Here is a 24,875-nt window from a genome sequence, read left to right on the forward strand (position 1 = left end):
CAGGATCTGCAGGATTTAGGGCTGCTTTGGTGTTGTCTGAGTTTGTGTTTTATGGGATGGTTGGGGTTAAATTGGACCTTAAATCCCATTCCAGGGGCAGGGATGCCTCCCAATAGCCCAGGTTGCTCCAAGCCCTGTCCAGCCTGTCTTGGGACATTGCAGGGATCCAGGAACAGCCCCAGCTTCTCTGAGAAACTGAGGCTGCCCCTGGATCCGTGGAAGTGTCCAAGGCCAGCTTGGATGGGGCTTGGAGCGACCTGGGATAGTGGAAGGGAACAAATCCAGGGGGTTCAGTCATCTTGGATGTTGTTAGATGCAGAGAGGGATAAAAGCTCCCAGTGGAGCAGGGAGGATGGGGGTTGGATTTCCAGCATTGCTTGTGGAAAAGCAGAAGCTTCCCTAAGGATGAACCCAGTTCCCAGGAGCTCACAGCACCTTTTGCCCTTTGGTTTCCCAGCCGTTATTTCCCGGAACCAGGAGGGCCCGGGGGAGATGGGCAGGGCCGTGCTCATCCCCAAGGAGGAGCAGGAGAAGATGAAGGAGCTGTTCAAGATCAACCAGTTCAACCTGCTGGCCAGCGACCGCATCGCGCTGAACCGCAGCCTGCCCGACGTGCGGCTGGACGGGTGAGGGGCTGGCCTGGGAACGGGGCTGGGAACCCATTCTGGGCTGGGAACGGGGCTGGGACCCCATTCTGGGCTGGGAACGGGGCTGGGACCCCATTCTGGGCTGGGAACGGGGCTGGGACCCCATTCTGGGCTGGGAACGGGGCTGGGAACCCATTCTGGGCTGGGAACGGGGCTGGGACCCCATCCTGGGCTGGGAACGGGGCTGGGAACCCATTCTGGGCTGGGAACGGGGCTGGGACCCCATCCTGGGCTGGGAATAGGGCTGGGAACCCATTCTGGGCTGGGAACGGGGCTGGGACCCCATCCTGGGCTGGGAACGGGGCTGGGACCCCATCCTGGGCTGGGAATGGGGCTGGGACCCCATCCTGGGCTGGGAACGGGGCTGGGACCCCATCCTGGGCTGGGAACGGGGCTGGGACCCCATCCTGGGCTGGGAATAGGGCTGGGAACCCATTCTGGGCTGGGAACGGGGCTGGGACCCCATCCGGGGCTGGGAACCCATCCTGGGCTGGGAACAGGGGCTGGGACCCCATCCTGGGCTGGGAACTGGGGCTGGGACCCCATCCTGGGCTGGGAACGGGGCTGGGAACCCATTCTGGGCTGGGAAATGGGGGCTGGGACCCCAGCCTGGGTGGCAATGGGGCTGGGACCCCAGCCTAGGCTGGGAACGGGGGCTGGGACCCCATTCTGGGCTGGGAACGGAGCTGGGACCCCATTCTGGGCTGGGAACGGAGCTGGGACCCCAGCCTGGGAGGGAATGGGGCTGGGACCCCAGCCTGGGCTGGGAATAGGGCTGGGACCCCATTCTGGGCTGGAAACGGGGGCTGGGACCCCATCCTGTCCTGGCAATGGGGCTGGAACCCCATCCTGGACTGGGCTGGAGGCTGGAACTCCATCCTGGGAACGGGAGGATGGAGTGGAACGGGGGCTGAAATCCCATCCTGGGAATGAGGGGACTAGGGTGGGCTGGGGGCTGAAATCTCATCCCTGGAATCCTGGGGATTGGGATGGGATGGGGCCTGAAATCCCATCCCTGGAATCCTGGGGATTGGGATGGGATGGGGCCTGAAATCCCATCCCTGGAATCCTGGGGATTGGGATGGGATGTAGGCTGAAATCCCATCCCTGGAATCCTGGGGATTGGGATGGGATGGAGGCTGAAATCCCATCCCTGGAATCCTGGGGATTGGGATGGGATGGAGGCTGAAATCCCATCCCTGGAATCCTGGGGATTGGGATGGGATGGGACCTGAAATCCCATCCCTGGAATCCTGGGGATTGGGATGGGATGGAGGCTGAAATCCCATCCCTGGAATCCTGGGGATTGGGATGGGATGGGACCTGAAATCCCATCCCTGGAATCCTGGGGATTGGGATGGGATGGAGGCTGAAATCCCATCCCTGGAATCCTGGGGATTGGGATGGGATGGGACCTGAAATCCCATCCCTGGAATCCTGGGGATTGGGATGGGATGGAGGCTGAAATCCCATCCCTGGAATCCTGGGGATTGGGATGGGATGGGACCTGAAATCCCATCCCTGGAATCCTGGGGATTGGGATGGGATGGAGGCTGAAATCCCATCCCTGGAATCCTGGGGATTGGGATGGGATGGGACCTGAAATCCCATCCCTGGAATCCTGGGGATTGGGATGGGATGGAGGCTGAAATCCCATCCCTGGAATCCTGGGGATTGGGATGGGATGGAGGCTGAAATCCCATCCCTGGAATCCTGGGGATTGGGATGGGATGGAGGCTGAAATCCCATCCCTCCCAGCCCTGCTGTGGCAGGGCCACTCCCACTGTCCCAGGCTGCTCCAGCCTGGCCTTGGGCACTGCCAGGGATCCAGGGGCAGCCCCAGCTGCTCTGGCAATCCCAGCCCAGCCAGGAATTCCCAATTCCCAGTGTCCCACCCATCCCTGCCCTCTGGCACTGGGAGCCATTCCCTGGCTCCTGTCCCTCCATCCCTTGTCCCCAGTCCCTCTCCAGCTCTCCTGGAGCCCCTTCAGGCCCTGCCAGGGGCTCTGAGCTCTGCCTGGAGCCTTCCCTTCTCCAGGGGAACATTCCCAGCTCTCCCAGCCTGGCTCCAGGGTCAGTGGGATTCTGTGGGAATGGGATTCCTCATCAGGAGCCCAGGAATTCTCCATCCCATTGCTGCATCCAAGCAGGACTGGCTCCCATTGCACCCCTGCCCTGGGGCTGATGGTTTAATTCCAGCTGATCCATGGAATCTCACACACAGAGTTTCATTTCATTCCCTTTCCATCCTGGGTTTTCTGTCAGGGCATGTCCCTGGATTTCCAGGGTCCTGTTGGAAATGGCCAAGCTGGAGATTTTAATCAGAGGCAGCTCTAATTAGGAGCTATTGATAGACCTTAAACCCAGCTTAACTCACCAGGGAAATGCCTCATTTCATTCCCAAGGATTTTCTCCAGCGAGGGAAGAAATCCATCCTCAATCTTTTCTGGATGAGTGAGGCTGCAAGTGCTATTCCATGGATTGCTGGAGCATCCTAATTGGATTTTCTCCTGGAGATTGCAGCTGGAATTGGCTCCTGGGTGTGTTCAGTGCTTGGGAACATCCAGGGCTGAGCAGAAACATTGGGATTTCTGGAACAGCTGCCAGGGTTAAACACGGAGCTGGAGTTTTGTGGGGATTCTCCAAAGGAAAAAACACTGGGATGTGATCCTGGGTGGGGGAAAGGGCTTGGGATGGAGCAGTGCAGGGGTGGCAACAGATGTGTGGGAAAACTCCCTGTAATTGGGAAAATCCTTCCCTCAGATTCATGTTTCAGGGCAGGAATTCTTGATTGGATTTTGAGGTGAGACCAAAATTTGTTATTCCTGAAATTCAGCCCTTAGGGGACGGAAAACTGGTTTATTTTGGGATAGCCACACCTGATGCATTTGTTCTCCACCGGGACCTGGGATTTTTGGATTTGGGATTTTTCCAGCTCTTTAGTTGTGGTGGATATAAAATTCCTTCCTCAGAGAGTGGGGAGATGCTGGCCCAGCTTTCCCAGGAAAGCTGAGGCTGCCCCTGGATCCCTGGCAGTGCCAAGGCCAGGCTGGAGCAGCCTGGGACAGAGGGAGGTGTCCCTGCCCCTTGCAGGACTGGGATTCCAGGTCCTTCCAGCCCATCCTGGGATTCCCTGATCCCATGGATCAGTGATGGCGTTTCTGGCACTCCATGGAATATCCCTGGAATGTTTTTCATGGGCATGGACACCCTGGGATTGTTGCAGTTCTCCTTTATTCTGAGAACATGTGAAAATTTCCCTTCCAGAAGCACAGTCCTTGCTCTCCCTCCCATGTTTTCCACGTGGGCTGCAGCTGCCTTTGGAGCAGCCGTTTGCATGGGAGATATAATTGGAAAAGAGGAGCTGTCAGCTCCTTAATTAGTGTGAAAATCATGGAAAACAGATTTTCCTCCCTGGCAGCCTCGGAGGGGCCCCCAAGACATCCCTGGATGGAGAAAAAAAACAGGTTTTACTTAAGGAAAATTGTTCCAAAGGGGATTTTAAAATTTCCTTTATTCCTGGTTTCAAGGGGCTTGGAATTGCAGGAAATGCTGGAGCGGTTTGGATAAAATTCCAGATAAACTCAGGGTTATTTTGCAGGGATTTTTTTTTTCCAAGGGTGAATTTTCAGGCTGCCTTAGGAGGGCCCTCACCTCCTTCCCATGGTGTCTTCTCTTAGAGAACCTGCAGGAAATCTGGGATCCCACCTTTCCCACAGGCCTCTGGAAATGGGGTTTGGGAGGGGGAATTTGAAGGCTTTGGTGTGCATGGATTAACTTTGAACATCCGTGGCTATTTCCCATTTTTAAAGGACGTGCAGGTGCCCCACGCTGCTGGCTTTCCCAGAAATACCCTCAAAAATGGAATGGTGCTTGGTTCAGCTGGCAGGGTTTGGTCCTTGAGTGGGAGCTTTGGGAAAGCAGGCAGGATTTAAACATTCCTAGTGGATCAGTCCTGGGTCAGCTCTGCCTTTCCTTGGCAGTTCATGCCAGGCCATTCCCCGTGTGCTCCAAACCTCCCTGGGGCCAAATCCACCTGGGAATGGCTGTACCTGGAATTCCTGATTAAACAGCTCAGGGCTGGAGTCAGATCCCTGTGGTTGAGCTCGGTCCTTGCAGGGAATGTCAGGAATGGGAGAGTGAGATGAGCCCCTTCTCCAGCCCGTGTCCTGCTCAGAGCAGCTGGAATTCCAATCTCTGGGCCTCCAGTTTGTTCCTTAATTCATCCCATCAGCCTGAAATGTGGCAGGTTCCCCTTGGAGCAGAGCCGTGGCTGCTTCCAGGGCCCTTTTCCATCCAGCCTCAGAGCCACTGGAATTCCAGTCTCTGGGTCTCCACTTTGCCTCCTTAATTCCTATAATTTCGAACCCCCTGGATGTGGAACCTCCCCCTTGGAGCAGTGCCATGGCTGCTTCCAAGCCCCTTTTCCATCCTGCCTCATCCTCAGAGCCACAGGAATTCCAGTCTCTGGGCCTCCACTTTGCCTCCTTAATTTATTCCTATAATTTTTTACCATGGGAGTGTGGAACTTCCCCGTTGGAGCAGAGCCATGGCTGCTTCCAGGGCCCTTTTCCATCCCCCCTCAGAGCCCCTGGCATTCCAGTTTCTGGGATTTTGCCCCTGTGATTCCTGCCCCATCCCTGGGAGTGGCAGCGGTGCCGCGGTGCCTCCCAAGCCCCGTTTCCATGCCGGGAGGGCAGGGATCCCCTCCGGGCTGTCCCTGCTGTGGGGCTGAGCCCTTTCCCTGTTCCCTGGGTGTTTCGGGCAGGTGCAAGAGCAAGGTGTACCCGGAGGAGCTGCCCAACACCAGCGTGGTGATCGTGTTCCACAACGAGGCGTGGAGCACGCTGCTCAGGACCATCCACAGCGTGCTGGAGCGCTCCCCGCCGCGCCTGCTGGCCGAGATCCTCCTGGTGGACGATGCCAGCGAGAGAGGTGGGGCTGCCACAGCCCATCTCACAGCCCAGCCCATCCTACACCCCATCCCACAGCCCATCCTACACCCCATCCCACAGCCCAGCCCATCCCACAGCCCATCCCACAGCACAGCCCATCCCACAGCCCAGCCCATCCCACAGCCCATCCTACACCCCATCCCACAGCCCAGCCCATCCCACAGCCCATCCCACAGCACAGCCCATCCCACAGCCCAGCCCATCCCACAGCCCATCCTACACCCCATCCCACAGCCCAGCCCATCCTACACCCCATCCCACAGCCCAGCCCATCCCACAGCCCAGCCCATCCCACAGCCCATCCTACACCCCATCCCACAGCCCATCCCACACCCCATCCCACAGCCCACCCCATCCCACAGCCCATCCTACACCCCATCCCACAGCCCATCCTACACCCCATCCCACAGCCCATCCCACACCCCATCCCACAGCCCCATCCCATCCCACAGCCTATCCCACAGCCCATCCCATCCCATCCCATCCCACAGCCCACCCCATCCCACAGCCCATCCCACAGCCCACCCCATCCCACAGCCCATCCTACACCCCATCCCACAGCCCATCCCACTTCCCACCCCATCCCACACCCCATCCCATACCCCATCCCATCCCACACCCCATCCCATACCCCATCCCATCCCATCCCACAGCCCATCCCCTGCTCCCAGGGCGGCTCCTGCAGCTCAGGCAGGGCTCAGAGTGTGGTTCCCACCCAGCTCGTCCCGGCAGTGGTGGGTTCTAGAGGGGGGGGGTGGAAAAAATTCATGGAATTTCCAGGATGGTTTGGTTTGGAGGAGACCTTTAAAGGGCACCTAATCCAGCCCCTCACCATGGCTGGGACATCTCCCACCATCCCAGGGTGTTCCAGCCTGGCCTTGGGCACTGCCAGGGATCCAGGGACAGCCCCAGCTGCTCTGGGAATCCCAGCCCAGCCAGGAATTCCCAATTCCCAATGTCCCATCCATCCCTGCCCTCTGGCACTGGGAGCCATTCCCTGGCTCCTGTCCCTCCATCCCTTGTCCCCAGTCCCTCTCCAGCTCTCCTGGAGCCCCTTCAGGCCCTGGATCAGGTCCAGCTCAGTAAATCTGATGTTCCTGGAAAGGTCAATCCTTTGCTTCCTGTCTCTCCACCCTCCTCATTCCATGCTTAAGATTTTCCTGAATATCCCCACTAAATCATTTCCATAGAATCCCAGAGTGGTTTGGCTTGGAAGGGACCATCTCATTCTAACTCTGCCTTTATTGCTCCTCCTTGTGCTTTGTTTCCTTCATTCTTCACTTTTTTTTTTTTTTTTTTCCTTTTCATTTCTGTTTTGACCCCAGACTTTAAAAAGCAAACTCTGCCTGTGGAACGGGGACTCCCTGAAAAAGGAATCCCATCAAGTTCCTTAAATGGAATCAGTGGAATGAGAAAGGATCCTGGAGCTGCCCAATGAGTGCTGATGGCAAACTCAACCCTGCAGCCACTCCATCCTTCAGTTCTGCCCCATGGAGCATTAATTCAACCCTAATTACTCCCTGGATTTCCCTGCTCGTTAAGTGGCTTAATGATTCCCCGTGCCAGAAGGTGGAGCAGGATTTGAGCCAAGTGATTCCTATTTTTCCTAAAAGCATGCAAAGAGCTCCAATGGGGAAATCCGTCAAAAAAAGCCATTTTTTTTTATTGAACCGGCAGCAAATTGCCCAAAATGTCTTTGTTTTGTGGTTGCTGGTTCATCCAAGGAACTGATTGTGCTTTACTTAAAATTCCTGAGCTATTATCCTGGAATCAGGGAATGCTTTGGCTTGGAAGCGACCGTAAAGCCCACCCCCACCTCAGGTGCTCCAAGCAGGGAGCTTCTGTGACCACCTTGGAATAAAACCTCCCTAAAAATCCCGTTTTCCTTCTGTCTGCCCCCAATTCTGGCAGAGTTTTTGAAGGCCTCCCTGGAGAATTACGTGAAGAAGCTGGGGGTGCCCGTCAGGATCCTGCGGATGGAGCAGAGGTCGGGGCTGATCCGGGCGCGGCTCCGAGGGGCAGCGGCTGCCAAGGGCCAGGTGATCACGTTCCTGGATGCCCACTGCGAGTGCACCCTGGGCTGGCTGGAGCCTCTGCTGGCCAGGATCAAGGAGGACAGGTGAGGAGTTCCCAGCTCCAGAGGCTGGGACCTGCTCCGGGCCCTTCCCTGGGGCAGATTAAAAAAAAAAAAAAAAACCAAAACCACAAAAAACAAAAAAAAAACCCCAAACAAACAAACAAAACAACAACAACAACAAAAAACAAACAAACAAAAAAAACCCCAAAACCCACAAAAACCAAAAAACCAAAAAAACCCCCCAAACAAACAAAACAACAACAACAAAAAACAAACAAACAAAAAAACCCAAAAACCCAAAAAAAACAAAAAACCAAAAAAACCCCCAAACAAACAAACAAAACAACAACAACAACAACAAAAAAACCAAACCAAAAACCAAAAAAAAACCAAACCAAAAAAACCCCAAAAACAACAAAAAAAACCCCCCACAAACCAAACAAAAAAACCAAACAAAAAACCCACCAGGAATTAAAAGGATTCACTGAGCTGGAATGAACGTAACGTAATTGAATATTTTTCGAATTCGCTGCTGTTTGTATCAAAATCTCATTCCTGAGTAAATGTGGGAGCAGCTTTCCAGAGGTCTGGATCTCTCCCAGTCAAAGGAAGCTTTCTCCCTGTTTTTTACCAGGAACAACTTCTCTCTCTGGCCCGCTGAACTCACGGAAATTCGCACCCTTTTTATTCCTTCTCTTTTCTTGTTTTCCCTTTTTTCACCTTTTCCCCCATCTTTTCTTCCCCCTTTCCCCTCTGTTCCTCCCCTTTTCCCTCCTTTTTTCCTTCTTCCCCTCCTTTTTCCTCTTCCTTATTTCCCTCCATTTCCCTCTTCCCCCTGATTTTCCGTATTATTCTCCTTTTCCTTTTTCCCCTTCTCTCCCTTTGCCTTTTTTCCCTTCTTCCTCCCCTTTTCTCCCTTTCCCCCTTCTCCCTTTTTCTTCCTTGTTCTCTTTCCCCCCTTTTTTCCCTCCTTCCCCTACCTTTACTCTGTTTTCCCTCTCCTTTACCCCCATTTCTTTCCCTTTCCCTCTTTTTCCCCTCCTATTTTCCCTCTTTCTTCTCCCTCCTCCTTCCCCTCTTTTCCCCTTTTCCCTCAGTTTATTTCCCCCTTTTTCTTCCCCTTTTTCTTTACTTCCCCCCTTTTTTCCTCCCATTCCTCCCTCTTTCCCACCTTTTTCCTTCTTTTTTCCCCTTCTTTTTCCCTCTTTTCCCGTTCTCCCTCAATTTATCCCCTCCTTTTTCCCCCCTTTTTCTCCCTCTTTTCCTTCTTTTCTCCCCTTTTCCTCCCATTCCTCCCCCTTTCCCACCTTTTCCCTTCTCTTTTTCCCCATCTATTTTTTCTCCCTTTTTTCTCTCTTTTCCCCTTGTCCCTCAATTTATTCCCCTCTTTTTCTCCCCCCTTTTCCCCCTCTTTTACTCCCATTCCTCACCCTTTCCCACCTTTTTCCTTCTCCTTTCCCTCTCCTATTTTTCCCCCTTTTTTCCCTCTTTTCCCGTTCTCCCTCAATTTGTTCCCCCCTTTTTCTCCCCCCTTTTTCCTCCTTTTCTCCCCTTTTCCCCCTCTTTTACTCCCATTCCTCTCCCTTTCCCCCCTTTTTCCTTCTCTTTTTCCTCCTTTCTTCCCTGTCTTTCGTCCCTCTTTTCCCCTTCTCCCTCATTTAATTCCCCCCCCTTTTCTCCCCCCTTTTTCCTCCTTTTCTTCCCCTTTTCCCCCCTCTTTTCCTCCCATTCCTCACCCTTTCCCACTTTTTCCCTTCTTTTCCCCCTCCTATTTTTCCCCTTTTCCCCTCTTTTCCCCTTCTCCCTCATTCCCCCCTTTTTCTCCCCCCTTTCCCCTCTCTTTTACTCCCATTCCTCCCCCTTTCCCACCTTTTTCCTTCTCCTTTCCCTCTCCTATTTTTCCCCCTTTTTCCCCATCTTCTCCCCTTCTCCCTCATTCTATTCCCCCCTCTTTCCCCCTTCTCCCCCTCCCCTGCCCCTCCCACCATGCCCAAACACCCCCATAACCCCCAAATTCCCATTTTTCCCCCCCAGGAAAACCGTGGTGTGTCCCATCATCGACGTGATCAGCGACGACACCTTCGAGTACATGGCGGGCTCGGACATGACCTACGGGGGCTTCAACTGGAAGCTGAATTTCCGCTGGTACCCGGTGCCCCAGAGGGAGATGGACCGCAGGAAAGGGGACAGGACCCTGCCCGTCAGGTCAGTGCCCCCCTTCTCCCAAAAATCCCCACCCCCCAGATCCCAAAATTCCGCTGCAGGATCACAGGCAGAAAGGCAGGGAAAGCCCAAACCCCAGCGTGGCCTTGCGAGCTTGGGCCAACCCCATCCCGTCCTCTTCCCAAAGAATTCCAAAGATTTACGAATTCCAAAGATTTAGGAATTCCAAATATTCCTGCCTGCTCAGCTCCGTCTGTTAATTTGCTGCAAACAGGTTTTTAGTCCCAGCAGATATTCCAAAGGATTTCGAGCATTATCGAGCTTTGAACCGCTTTGAACCTCATTGATTTGCACTTAACCCCATCCTGTCCTCTTCCACTTCCAAACGTTCAGGAATTCCAAATATTCCTGCCTGCTCAGCTCCCCCTGTTCATTTGCAACAAACAGAATTTTAGTCCCAGCAGATATTCCAAAGGATTTCGAGCATTATCGAGCTTTGAACCTCATTGATTTGCACTTAACCCCATCCCGTCCTCTTCCACTTCCAAACGTTCAGGAATTCCAAATATTCCTGCCTGCTCAGCTCCCCCTGTTCATTTGCAACAAACAGATTTTTATTCCCATTTTTTTTTGGAATTTAAGGCAGATATTCCAAAAGATTTCTGAGCATTTTTGAGCTTTGATTTGCCCTTACTTCCATGCCATCCTCTTCCCAACAGTTACGAATTCCAAAGATTTCTGCCTGTGGATCTCCCTTTGTTCATTTGCTGCAAACAGATTTTTATTCCCATTTTTTCAGAATTTAAGGCAGATATTCCAAAAGATTTCTGAGCATTTTTGAGTCTTGAACCTCAGTGATTTGCACTTAACCCCATCCTGTCCTCTTCCAAATGTTCAGGAATTCCAAAGATTCCTGCCTGTTCAGTTCCCTCTGTTAAAGTCCGAAAAAATGGGAATAAAAATCTGTTTGCAGCAAATTAAGGCAGATGTTCCAAAGGATTTCTGAGCATTTTTGAGCTTTGATTTGCCCTTACTTCCATGCCATCCTCTTCCCAACAGCCAGGAATTCCAAAGATTTCTGCTTGTTCAGTTCCAGCATTCAGGAATTCCAAAGATTTCTGCCTGTTGATCTCCTTTTGTTAATTTGCTGTTAATGGATTTTTATTCCTGCTTTTTTGGGATTTAAGGCAGATATTCCAAAGGATTTCTGAGCATTTTTGAGTTTTGAACCTCAGTGATCTGTGCTTAACCCCATCCTGTCCTCTTCCAAAGGTTCAGGAATTCCAAAGATTTCTGCTTGCTCAGCTCCCTCTGTTCATTTGCTGCAAACAGATTTTTATTCCTGTTTTTTTCAGAATTTAAGGCAGATATTCCAAAGGATTTCTGAGCATTTTTGAGTTTTGAACCTCAGTGATTTGCACTTAACGCCATCCCATCCTCTTCCCAATGTTCAGGAATTCCAGAGATTTCTGCCTGTTCAGCTCCCTCTGTTAATTTGCTGCAAATGCATTTTATTCCTGTTTTTTTTGGGAATTTAAATGCCCATTTTTTCGGAATTTAGGGCAGATATTCTAAAGGATTTCTGAGCATTTTTGAGCACTGAACCCCAGTGAATTTGCACTTAAATTCCTGGTTTATTGCTTGGAAAATGGGATTGATAACGGAGCACCCTGAGGGAAAAATGATCCAAGAGCGTGTCCTGACCTCTTCCATTTAATTGCTGGAATCACAGAGTGGAACAGAACCTCTTCCAAAATTGCAAATGGAGCTGAAAAGGGAACAAATGGTATAAATTCCTGGCCATGGGATGTTTGCTCAGCTTCCTGCAAAATTCCAAAGGAGACCAAAAACGGGTTCCCGAGTGGATGGAATGGATTTAAATCTGGGAAGGGGGAAGAGTTCCAGCCTGCAGGTGGAGGGAGGGACAGCTCAGGGATCAGTCCAGGCAAGGGAAGGGATGGAAGGGCAGGAAAAACCTTCCAAAATTGCTTTCAAAATTCCCATTTCTGCCCCTGATTGTCCTGGCAAGGCTGGAATCGGGGAAGGGCGGATTTGGGGTTTATTCCCAGGATTTGGGGTTTATTCCCAGGATTTGGGGTTTGTTCCCAGGAAAAGCCAGCAGGCCCTGGCTGTCAGAGCCAAGGGAATCGTTTTCCTCCTGACCCAAGATTTCCTTTCCAGGCCAGCAGCTCTTGATTAAAGCTCAGGTGTGCATGGAAATTGGGAAAATGAATTTTCCTAACGAGCTGCAGGGCCTGGCTGAGCTCCATCCATCCATCCTTATTTCCTTACCTTGAAATGGAGCCGGGCTCGAAATTCATCCCAGCTCAGACACTGAATTGACTCTTAAAACTGATAAGGCCAAAAAAATGGGGTTTTTAAAATTCCTTTCTTTTTTCTCATCAGTTTTTTGGCTGGAATTCTGGGGGATTCTCTGGATAAAGTGGGAGCTGGGAAGCAAAGGAGGCAGAGGGACAAATGTCACCTGTGCCACAATGGTCACAAAGAGCTGAGAGTGAAGGGTTGGTGCTTTAGGCTGGATTAAGTCCAAAATCTCAGGTTTTAGTCCAGGAATTTCAGTTTTGGTGTCAGAGAATCCCAGAATCGTGGGCATTTCCAGGCTCGGTGCAGCCCATTTTTGTGGATATTTCCATGCTCTTCCCTCAGTTTTTGAAGCTGAAGGCACTCTAGGCAGGGATTAGAAATACTAAAAATATGGATTGTGGTGCAGGAAATGTTTTGTATTAATTAGGGATCAAATCCTAGGAAAAAGGCAAGATGAAATATCAGGAATGTGTCCAGATCATGGCATTTCCTGGGCTGGAAGGGACCCTCAAGGACCATCAATCCAACCCCTGGCCCTGCAAGACATCTCCAAAATCCCCCCCTGTGCCTGGGAACATCTTCCAAATGCTCCTGGAACTCTGGATATTATAAATATGTTACTTATTATCTTGATATTATATTAATATCTTGATTGTGAATAATTAAACCTGGAGTTGATTGCAGTTAATTAGCCCTGCCTGGGTGATGAACAGCAGGGATTGATGTTGATCCTGGTGCCCATCCTTTATTCCCAGATATGCCCACAGAGGTCTGGTTTAGTGGGATTTTGTGCTGCTGGAGCCCTTTGGATGCCCAGGATGGGATTCCTTGGGAAAAGCAGGATGAGGTGATGCCATGGGGAGCTCCAGGGCTGGGAGCCCTTTGCCATCCCTCCTCCTCTCCCATCATGAAATCCTGGCATGGGCTCTGGCTTGGCTGGGGTGCAGCAAACCTGGGATTGCTCCCATTTTTCTGTGCAGGAATGGGAATCCTGAGTCAATCACAGCAATTCCCAGGAGGAGCTGTCAGGTGATTCCACAGGGAAAAGATGCAGAACTGAGGAAAAACTTTTATTTTTACAGTTTAAAAACCACTTTAAGGCCTTTGACCTTCCCGATATTTTGATGGAGAGGGTTTTGGTGGAGGGGATTTTCCAAGGGAAGCTCTGCAGGTCTGCTTGTGTCCCATTAAATTCACATCCCAGGGAACAATCCTGCCTGCTGCATTCCCCTTATCCCAGGAGCTGGGCTGGGGATCGGGGCAGGAGTCACTGAATTTTCCAGGGTGAAACTCAGCACTCCCAGGTTTGTTAGGGAGGGGTTTGGGAGGTGTTTGGTTCCAGGAAGCAAAGGAGATTTGGGGTCCTTAGCAAGAATCCAGGTCTGTGTGTCCAGTTCAGTTTCATCCTTCAAAACTTGCTCAAGGCTCAGTCTTGGAAAAAATGGGGAATTGTGTGTCAAGCAAAGAGTGTCTGCACCCACGGGAGGGAAGAAGGAGGAATGGGAATGTTTGGATTGGGAAGGACCTGAAATCCCATCCCATTTCACCCAGGGACACCTTCCCCATCCCAGATTGCTCCAACCTGGCCTTGGTTACCTCCAGGGATCCAGGGCAGCCCCAGCTGCTCTGGCAATCCCAGCCCAGCCAGGAATTCCCAATTCCCAATGTCCCATCCATCCCATCCCTCTGGCACTGGGAGCCATTCCCTGGCTCCTGTCCCTCCATCCCTTGTCCCCAGTCCCTCTCCAGCTCTCCTGGAGCCTCTTGAGGCCCTGGAATGTGCTGGAAGCTCTGCCTGGAGCCTTCCCTTCTCCAGGGGAACATTCCCAGCTCTCCCAGCCTGGCTCCAGCCCTGCAGCAGCTCCAGAGCCTCCTCCCAAGGGTCACTGCCCCAAATCCCACAGGTTTGGGGCTGCTGGGGCCTCAGCAGAGGGGCTGGGATGGGCTGAGCCCCCAAACCCCTTTGGCTGTGCTGGGACATCTCAGAGGAAAGCTGGGTTTGGGATTGAGCTGGGCTGGGCATTCCATGGCATTTCCATTTCCAGGGAAATTCAGCCGTCCCCTGGGATTGCCTGTTTGTAAGGATTTCTAATCCTCTTAGCTGAGATTTTCCTGCTCCTTTGATGCCATTTTGGGCTCCCCCTGAGGCAAAGCCCAGCCATGAAACTCCTCCCAAATCCATTCCCGATTGGATTCGAGCTGCTGCTCACTCAGGAGGCCCAAATCCCACCCAATTTACCCTCACAGTTCTCCTGAAATAATGCATGGAAGTGGGAGTGTGGCTGGGCCTGAGGTCCGTGGATTCTAGGGAAGAACAGGAAAATCTCGTCAGAATTTTCTTTATTTCTCCCTGCAGTGTGGCTGGGCCTGCACTCCATGGATTTTGGAGAAGAGCAGGAAAAATCCATTCCAAATTATCTTTATTGCTCTTGGAAGTGTAGCTGAGCCCAAGGCTCCATGGATTTTGGGGAAGAGCAGGGAAATCCAGTCAAAATTCTCTTTTCATAGCTCCTATTTGTTTTCCATAGAATTCCTGTGTGGTAAAATGGGCTGCAAATTCCACAGTGTCCTTCAAAAAGTATTTTTTCACCCATTCAACTCCTTCCAAGCATTCCTGCTTGGATTTGAGCTGCTGCTGCTCACTCAGGATGCCCAAACCTCACCCAATTTTCCCTCACAATTCCCCTGAAATAATCCATGGAAATGGGAGTAGTGTGGCTGGGCCCAGCTCCATGGATTTTGGGGAAGAGCAGAGAAATCCAGTTAAAATTGTATTTATTTTTCCTTGGGGTGTGTCTGGGCCTGAGATCCATGGATCTGGGGGACGAGCAGGGAAAATCCAGTTAAAATTCTCCTTTTCTAGTTGTTTTCAGTAGAATTCCTGTGTAGTGAAATGTGCTGTAAATTCCAGAGTGTCCTTTAAAAGGTCTTTTTTTCTTTTTTCTTTTCTCTTTCCTTTCTCCCTTTTTTTTTTTAATTTCCTTTTCTTTTCTGTTTTCCTTTGTTTTTTTTTTCCTGTTTGTTTCCCACCCAGGACCCCAACTATGGCTGGTGGCCTGTTTTCTATTGACAGGAACTACTTTGAAGAGATAGGAACTTACGATGCAGGAATGGATATCTGGGGTGGCGAGAATCTTGAAATGTCCTTTAGGGTAATTCCTGTTTTCCTTCCTTTTCTTCCCACCCCCAACCCCAAAAATCCTCCTTTTGTGCTCTCATTTCTTCAGGGAGCTCCTGCTTTAGCTCGCCTGCAAGTCATGAGCTAAATGGAATTTTTAAAATTCGGGGGAACCTCATTGGGTGTTGTGGGATTTTTTTGCTGCGCGGAATATTTTAGTATTGAGGCTTTTGATCCCTCCAAAATTCCATATATTTTGGTCATTCCTTCATGGAGGAAATGATGTGCCCAGCGGAAATTTGATACGAATTTATGTTGAAAAATAAAATCAAAAATACGTTTTAAGACACTTTGGGAACGGTGACATCATGGACTTGCAAGTTCCAGCTGGAATTCTGGGTCTGTGCCAGGGAAATTCCTATCCTGCAGAAAATGCTGATATTCCTGCTGGGGTAGGGGTGAGCCACACCCCAGGGAAATGCATCCAGTCACTGCCCTTGGGACAGAAAAGTGGGAAACTGAGGCTTGGCTGAGGAATGGTTGGGAGGCATGGTGGGAATGGCTTGGAACTCCTGGGATGTGTCCCAGTTTCTGGATTTGGTGATGGGAATAACCCCCAGGATCCCTCTGGTGCCCACAGCACATCCTGGCAATGCCCTTTCCCCCCTTTTCCTGTCTTTTCCATTCTGCCAGGAATGTTTTCCTTGCCAGGGACCCCTTGCAGTTTTTTAGGGAACAGACTTTTCCAGGGAAGATCAGCTGGGAATTTGAAAGCTTTCCCAGGCCATTCCTCTGAACTTCAATTGTTCCCTTTGCAGGAAAATCAAAGGGTTCTGTTCCTCCCCTGAGCCTGGATGCTTCCAATGAGGAGATTCCCACTTTTTTTTTTGCTGTTTTAAATCCTAAAATTCCTCCTGGGGTGTGCCAAGGCCCCTGTGCAGGAATTCTTTTCCATGGTTTTCCATGTTCTACAGGAGATCCCTGCAGCAGGGAGTGCCAGGCACTGTTAAACCATTCCAAATGTGCCTTTCCACCCTAAACCAGTGAATCAATGGGGGCGGGGATAGGAATAAATGGAGATATTGCCATGGGAAGGCCAGGGAATCACCTGGTGCTGTTCATTGGGATTAATTAGAGCCTCTGGAAGGAAAACCAACTGAAAATCCAGGGATATTCTGTGTGACTTTGTCAGGGACATCAAAGGGTTCAAATCCCAGCTGAGGGAACAAATCCATGGGAGAATGAGGGCCAGGAGAGCTGAAGAATCAGGGAGGTTCCTCCAGCTCCAAAGCTTTTTGGAGCTTTTCCCTTTTCCAGTGGGGTTTGGGAATTTCTCCTGTCAGGAGAGCTCTGGGGGCAATTCCTGCTGTGGGACAGGGCTGGGATTGCAGGGAGGCACAGGGGTGTTCCTGGAGCTGTTCCTGCACCCAGGATTGTGTCACCAAAGGGAGAGGGGAAATCTGGGACTGCTTCGGAATAATAAAATAAATCCCCAAAAAATAAATCCTCAAAAATAAAATAAACCCAGCCATTCCCCCCATGTTTTGTGAATTCCTGAATCCTCATAAAATGTCACCCAGTGCCTTTGCTTCCCCTGGATCGTATCTGTCTCATTTGCATCCAGCTCCAACGTTATCCCAAAGAATAATTAAGATTTCCAGCTTTTTTTGCTCTCAGGGGCATTTCCAGGAGGAGCATCCATGGGGTATAATTTGATTATTTTGGGAAAATCCGTGTTTTTTCTTTTAGCTGCTTCTTGTTGCTGATGGGTCTTTAATGAGTCCTTTTAAGAATGTCTTTTATTTGGGGGGAGAATGATGACAATTCCTGGCAGGAATTTCTTACAGCTCCAGGGGCTTGCTTTAGTCAAGGAAAATCTGATTTATTCCTAAACTTTATTTTTATTTATGGAATTACTGAAATTTTTAGTTTCCTGTTAAATTCTCCAAGTGGTTTTATCCCACTTAGAGAATGCCCTGGAAACTTGATGCTCTGAAAGGATTTCCTATGGGAATTAAAAATGATCTGTCCATCAGAAAAAAAAAATCCTATGAGATTATTCCTTAGGATTCCTTAGGTTGGGAAAGGGAATGTGAGCTCTGGGTGGGGTAGGATGGGGTTTATTTGGGATTTCTGGCACTGCTGGAAGTGCAGGAAGGACAGGGGAAAGGGGATTTCTCTGGATTTTCCTGCTGGAGCAGCCTGGGACAGTGGGAGTGTCCCTGGATGAGTTGGGATGGGGTTTAATGTCCCTTCCCACCCAAACCATTCCAGAATTCCCTGGCTCCCTGGGGTCACCACAGCGAGGGATGAACGCATCCCATAGCCTGTGAGGGGAGCAGATCCCTGAGACCCCACAATTCTTAGGCAGGATGGGAACTTTTGGGAAGCAGTCACATTCCCAGGGAGTGTCCCAGAAAGGTTGGTTTGTTGGGATTTAAAAAAAATATTGAAAAATATCCCTTTTCCTAAGAAAAAAAAAAAAAAGGATATTTTCCTTTCCCCCATATCCCATCCCAGCTGGCACAGGGAGCAGATTGCTCCAAGGAGAGCCAAAAATGGGCTGGAAAAGTGTCCAGGAGCAGAGATTTTTAAAAGTGGTGCTGTGGGAGGAATTCCCTGCCAGCTGGAATGGGAAGCCAGCAGGGGAATGCTGGGATTTGGGATGGAGGTGCCTCAAATTGTGTGCCCAGTTATCCCCAGATTGCTCCAGGGGCATATCCGTGGTGAATATTTGGGATTTATTCCCTGGTGTATATTTGGGGTTATTCCCAGATTTCTCCATGAACACATCCTTGGTGTATATTTGGGATTTATTCCACACTCCCAGGTTGCTCTGGGAATACATCCCTGGTGTATATTTGGGGTTATCCCATGGTATTATTTGGGGTTGTTCCATGGAATTATTTAGGGTTGTTCTGTGCTCCCAGGTTGCTCCATGAGGTGAATATTTGGGATTCATTCCCTGGTGTATATTTGGAGTTATTCCCTGGAATCATTTGGGGTTATTCCATGTAATTAATTGGGGTTTTTCCATGCTCCCAGGTTGCTCCATGAGCACATGCTGGGTGAATGTTTGGGGTTTATTCCCTGGTGTGTATTTGGGGTTATTCCATGGAGTTATCTGGGGTTATTCCATGGAGTTATTTGGGGTTATTCCATGAGCACGTCCCTGGAGTTTATTTGGGGTTATTCCATGCTCCCAGGTTGCTCCATGAGCACATGCTGGGTGAATATTTGGGATTTATTCTCTGGGGTATATTTGGGGTTATTCCCTGGAGTTATTTGGGGTTATTCCATGGAGTTATTTGGGGTTATTCCCTGGTGTATATTTGGGGTTATTCCCTGGAATTATTTGAGGTTATTCCCTGGAGTTATTTGGGGTTATTCCCTGGTGTATATTTGGGGTTATTCCCTGGAATTATTTGGGGTTATTCCCTGGAGTTATTTGGGGTTATTCCCTGGTGTATATTTGGGGTTATTCCATGGAGTTATTTGGGGTTATTCCATGGAGTTATTTGGGGTTATTCCATGAGCACGTCCCTGGAGTTTATTTGGGGTTATTCCATGCTCCCAGGTTGCTCCATGAGCACATGCTGGGTGAATATTGGGATTTATTCTCTGGGGTATATTTGGGGTTATTCCCTGGAGTTATTTGGGGTTATTCCATGGGGTTATTTGGGGTTATTCCCTGGTGTATATTTGGGGTTATTCCCTGGAATTATTTGAGGTTATTCCCTGGAGTTATTTGGGGTTATTCCCTGGTGTATATTTGGGGTTATTCCCTGGAGTTATTTGGGGTTATTCCATGGAGTTATTTGGGGTTATTCCCTGGTGTATATTTGGGGTTATTCCCTGGAATTATTTGAGGTTATTCCATGGAGTTATTTGGGGTTATTCCCTGGTGTATATTTGGGGTTATTCCATGGGGTTATTTGGAGTTATTCCCTGGTGTATATTTGGGGTTATTCCCTGGAATTATTTGAGGTTATTCCCTGGAGTTATTTGGGGTTATTCCCTGGTGTATATTTGGGGTTATTCCCTGGAGTTATTTGGGGTTATTCCATGGAGTTATTTGGGGTTATTCCATGAGCACGTCCCTGGAGTTTATTTGGGGTTATTCCATGCTCCCAGGTTGCTCCATGAGCACATGCTGGGTGAATATTTGGGATTTATTCTCTGGGGTATATTTGGGGTTATTCCCTGGAGTTATTTGGGGTTATTCCATGGAGTTATTTGGGGTTATTCCATGAGCACGTCCCTGGAGTTTATTTGGGGTTATTCCATGCTCCCAGGTTGCTCCATGAGCACATGCTGGGTGAATATTGGGATTTATTCTCTGGGGTATATTTGGGGTTATTCCCTGGAGTTATTTGGGGTTATTCCATGGGGTTATTTGGGGTTATTCCCTGGTGTATATTTGGGGTTATTCCCTGGAATTATTTGAGGTTATTCCCTGGAGTTATTTGGGGTTATTCCCTGGTGTATATTTGGGGTTATTCCATGGAGTTATTTGGGGTTATTCCCTGGAGTTATGTGGGGTTATTCCCTGGTGTATATTTGGGGTTATTCCATGGAGTTATTTGGGGTTATTCCATGGAGTTATTTGGGGTTATTCCATGAGCACGTCCCTGGAGTTTATTTGGGGTTATTCCATGCTCCCAGGTTGCTCCATGAGCACGTGCTGGGTGAATATTTGGGATTTATTCTCTGGGGTATATTTGGGGTTATTCCCTGGAGTTATTTGGGGTTATTCCATGGAGTTATCTGGGGTTATTCCGTGCTCCCAGGTTGCTCCATAGGCACATCCCAGGTGTATATTTGGGATTTTTCCATGTTCCCTCTGGAATTCCTTGGCACCCCTGATCCTGAAGTTCCCCCTGAGTCCCTGAGCAGTTAACACAGGGATGTTTCACTGCTGATCCCACAGATCCCATCCCTCCTCATTCTCATGGAATTCTGGAAATGGGGGGAGCCCTAATTAGCTAAATCTGCCTTGGTTGCCATGGGAACTCGGGCCTGTGTCAAGGAGCTTTAATTCCAAGATTCCACCGGAGCTCCTGTTTAAAACTCCCTAAAAACTCAGAGATTTAACACCAGGAGGAGCCTGGAAGCGAAAGAATTGTAATAAAATAATTGAAATGAAAAGTTGAAATAATTAAAATATTTGAAATAAATAATTGAAATTTAAAAATGGAAAGAAATACTTGAAATAAGTAATTGAAATAAAAAACCCAACTAAAGTGAAATAGATAATTGAAATAATTAAAATAAAATATTTAAATTAATTAAAATAAAGAATTAAAATAAAGAATTAAATAATTTGGGTCCTTCTGGCTCCTTAGGAGGGGACTAAAGCCCCGGCCAGAGGTGGAGTCCCATCCCCAAGGATTTAAAAGCTGTGGAACAAGGACATGGATCAGTGGTGGATGTGGTTAACATTGGATTCAATGTTCTTGGAAGTCTTTTCCAAGCTAAATAATTCCAGGATTCCCAGCATTTCTCACTCCGTAGGGATCCAGCAGCAAAATTCGTTACTTTATTTAACCCCAAAGTTCTAAATTCCAGCATTCCAGCATGTTTTAGTTTACCCCAAGCATGGATTTTGGCACTTGGAGAGGGAAAATTTCCATCTGGGAAAAGCACCCCACATTGCCTTCTTCATTTATTATGGAATTTTTGGGATTTCACCAGCACGTGAGCTGGAGGGCACACCCTGAATTCCTGGGTTTCACCTCTGGGGGTCTGGGATGTGCTGCCTTGTGTCCCTGGGTGTGGCAGTATCCTGGGAATGCTGGGGCTTTCCTCAGGATGGCCATGGATGGGATTCTGCTTAGAAAAATTTCTGTAAATATATATATAAAACATAATTATATAAAAATAGAAATATAATATATAGTCTATGTTTATATATACATATATAATATGTATACCTAACTGTATATCAAAATAGATGGAAAGATTATATATTTGAGTGTGTAGGTAGAAGTTCTGCTCTGTTCCTTTGAATATTATGGAATGCTGGAAAATCCACGCCCTCCATGAATCCATTAGGGAATGACGCCTTTCCCAGCAGGATGTGCTCCAAGGGACAAATCCAAGTGACCCATTCCCAGCACTTCCACTCTGGGAGCTCTGGGGAAGAGCAGGAAAAATCCAGTCAAATTTGTCTTTATTGCTCCTTGGAGTGGGGCTGGGCCCGAGCTCTGTGGATTTTGGGGAAGAGCAGGAAAACCCAGTTAAAATTCTCCTTTTCTAGTTGTTTTCCATAGAATTCCTGTGTGGAGGAATCTGGGTGTGTCCTGTCCTTCTTCTTCTTCTCCTTGGCCTCCATCTCCTGCTGTGATGGTGGCACTGCTGGATTGGTTTAGAGCAGAAGCTCACTGTCTAACACAGGTGATGGGCATTGGGAAGTCATTGTAAATATTGTACAGGTGGTTTTTAGTATAAAAAGATAACACAGCCCCAGGGCAGGCAGAGTGCCTCTGTCTGTCCTGCTGAGCAGACCTGGGCAGGTCAGAGAAAGAATTTTATAGATAAGGAACAGTAACCAACCTTGAGACCGAGAACTGAAGAGCTCTGACTCCTTCTTTGAGCACCAGGCTGGGAAAAGAGAATTTCTGACACATCTGGGGGTCCCTGTGAGCAGCCAGAGCCCTGAGAATCTACGTGTGCTTTATTTACAATAATTTTCCAGTACCCATCACCTATGTTAGACAGTCTGTCTCTACTCTTAAACCAATCTTGAAGTGTCACCATCACAGCAGAAGATGGAGGACAAGAAGAAGAAGGACAGGACACGCCCAAATTCCTCCATCTTGCCTCTTGAACCCCCATTCTAAAACCCCAAAATTCTTGGAAGTCTTTCGAGTAGAGTGATAGTTAATTTGTCACTTTTTCACCCTGTGACAAATTCACTGTCACTCTACTCAAACCCTTGTGGCTTGTAACTCCTCACACAAAGTTGGGAATTGTTTCCATGGGCTAAAATCCAAGGCACAGGTGTCTGTGACTCCGTGCCAAGGTCTCTGAGCCCCTGCCAGGGTCTGGAGCCCTCCAGGGCAGCCAGAGGGATGTCCTGGGCCCTACCCAGTGTCCTGCAGGTTGGCCCCATTCCCGTTGCAGATCTGGCAGTGTGGAGGCTCCCTGGAGATCGTCACCTGCTCCCACGTGGGACACGTGTTCCGCAAGGCCACCCCCTACACCTTCCCGGGGGGCACCGGCCACGTCATCAACAAGAACAACCGCAGGCTGGCCGAGGTCTGGATGGACGAGTTCAAGGATTTCTTCTACATCATCTCCCCGGGTATGGCTGGGTGTGGGGTCCTCCGGAGGTCTGGAGTGCTTCCTGAAAAAAGGGAGCTGGGAATGGGAGGTGTCATGGAGTTGTTTGGGTTGGAAAAGTTCTCTGAGGTCTTTGAGTCCAACCATCCCCAGCACTGCCCCATGTCCCCAGTGCCACATGCACAGGGTTCTGAAACCCCTGCAGGGGTGGGGGCTCCACCTGAGCACCTTTTCCTGCAGGAATCGCCCCAAAATCCACCCTGAGCTGCCCTGGGCCAGCCTGAGGCCATTCCCTCTGCTCCTGTCCCTGTGCCCTGGAGCAGAGCCCGACCCCCCCGGCTGTGCCCTCCTGGCAGGGAATTCCAGAGAGGGAAAAGATCCCTGGGGATCCTCCTTGGCTCCAGCCTGAGCCCCTGCCCAGCTCCCTCAGGGATTCTCCAGCCCTTCCCAGTTCCATTCCTTTCCCTGGACATGCTCCAGCCCCTCATCTCTTCCCATGTTATTACTATCTGCATTAATTAATAGATGAAATATAATGAGGTTGTTCCCCGGCGTTGAGAAGCAAATGGAGGAGAAAGGGAAATAAAATGAAAGTTTTCATGGAAATTCTCCATAAAAAGAAGTAGGAAATCACAGATTTTTTTTTTTTAATAGGGCCTTCCTAAATATAAAAGATATTTTAAAATATTTTTAATCTGCTTTTTGATCCTTTTCCTTTCCTATTAATGAAGAAAATGGAGATCTCTGGATAATTCTCTGGGAGAACAAAGGAATTTGCCTGTTGGTAATGAGGGCTCTGTTGTCTGGCACAGCCTCATCCCCCAGCTCCTCTGGGAGCTGATTCATCCCATTCCTGAGCTGAGATCCCAGGAGAGAGGAGCCAGGGGCTGCTTCCAGTGGGAAGTAGACTTCTCAGCATAATTAGGGGCACACCTCACAATTACATCCAAAATGAAATGTCTGGAGAGATCTGATTCCCTGGGAAAACAGAATTCTGCTGGAGGAGAGCTCAGCTCTAATTTTTAGGATATTGAGCCTATTTTTAATTGGTGCCTTCTCCTGTTTCTGTGTGGATAACAGGAAAATCTTTATTTGTGCTGAGATGAGTCAGGAGCCAGAGTTTTTAATAAAGCTAAGCTGGATTTAAAAAAACCATTCCAGGGGGTGGTGAAGGTGGATTGTGGAGATGTTTCCATCAGGAAAGCCCTGCAGGGGAGCTGGGGCAGCTCTGGGATTTTCCCCAAATGTTTGATGGGCTCTTGTGTCACCATTCCAGGATTGGTGAAGGTGGATCATGGAGACATTTCCATCAGGAAAGCCCTGCAGGGGAGCTGGGGATGGGTCTGGGATTTTCCCCAGATGTTTGATAGGCTCTTGTGTCACCATTCCAGGGGTGGTGAAGGTGGATTATGGAGATGTTTCCATCAGGAAAGCCCCGCAGGGGAGCTGGGGTGGCTCTGGGATTTTCCCCAAGCTGGGATGTTTGATGGGCTCTTCTCTCCCCATTCCAGGGGTGGTGAAGGTGGATTATGGGGACGTTTCTGTCAGGAAAGCCCTGCGGGAGAGGCTGGGCTGCAAACCCTTCTCCTGGTACCTGGAGAACGTGTACCCCGACTCGCAGATCCCGCGGCGCTACTACTCCCTGGGAGAGGTACTGGAACTCACTGCGGGATGGGATGGGATGGGATGGGATGGGATGGGATGGGATGGGATGGGATGGGATGGGATGGGATGGCATGGGATGGGATGGCATGGGATGGGATGGGAATGGAGGGTAACGGGCAGGGCAGCCATCCAGGAGGCAGGAAAGCAGGAAAGAAAGGAAAGCAGGGATTGCACAAAACCAGGAGTGGAGGAAACCAGGAATGAAAGGAAATCAATCTGTGCAGGAAACCAGGAATGAAAGGAAATCAATCCATGCAGGAAACCAGGAATGAAAAGAAATCAATCTGTGCAGGAAACCAGGAATAGAGGAAACCAGGAATGAAAGGAAAACAGGAGTGGAGGAAACCAGGAATGAAAGGAAATCAATCCGTACAGGAAACCAGGAATGAAAGGAAGCCAGGAATGAAAGGAAATCAATCCATGCAGGAAACCAGGAATAGAGGAAACCAGGAATGAAAGGAAATCAATCCATTCAGGAAACCAGGAATGAAAGGAAATCAATCCATGCAGGAAACCAGGAATAGAGGAAACCAGGAATTCAAGGAAATCAATCTGTACAGGAAACCAGGAGTAGAGGAAGCCAGGAATGAAAGGAAATCAATCCATGCAGGTAACCAGGAATAGAGGAAAGCAGGAATGAA

At 49.5% G+C, this 24,875-nt stretch overlaps 1 protein-coding gene across 2 annotated transcripts in view; it reads left to right on the forward strand.

Moving 5' to 3' along the window:
* Positions 1–24,875, forward strand: part of GALNT13 (polypeptide N-acetylgalactosaminyltransferase 13) — a 53,225-nt gene that overhangs the window by 14,863 nt on the left and 13,487 nt on the right. For both annotated transcript variants that reach the window (XM_066553278.1, XM_066553279.1), the window contains exons 4-10: positions 458–626; positions 5,416–5,582; positions 7,514–7,721; positions 9,714–9,884; positions 15,202–15,319; positions 22,411–22,591; positions 24,081–24,220. In XM_066553278.1, the coding sequence (XP_066409375.1) occupies positions 458–626; positions 5,416–5,582; positions 7,514–7,721; positions 9,714–9,884; positions 15,202–15,319; positions 22,411–22,591; positions 24,081–24,220 (1,154 nt within the window). The remainder of the gene's footprint in view (positions 1–457; positions 627–5,415; positions 5,583–7,513; positions 7,722–9,713; positions 9,885–15,201; positions 15,320–22,410; positions 22,592–24,080; positions 24,221–24,875) is intronic.

Source organism: Molothrus aeneus, chromosome 7 (assembly GCF_037042795.1).
Source record: "Molothrus aeneus isolate 106 chromosome 7, BPBGC_Maene_1.0, whole genome shotgun sequence".
NCBI lineage: Eukaryota > Metazoa > Chordata > Aves > Passeriformes > Icteridae > Molothrus > Molothrus aeneus.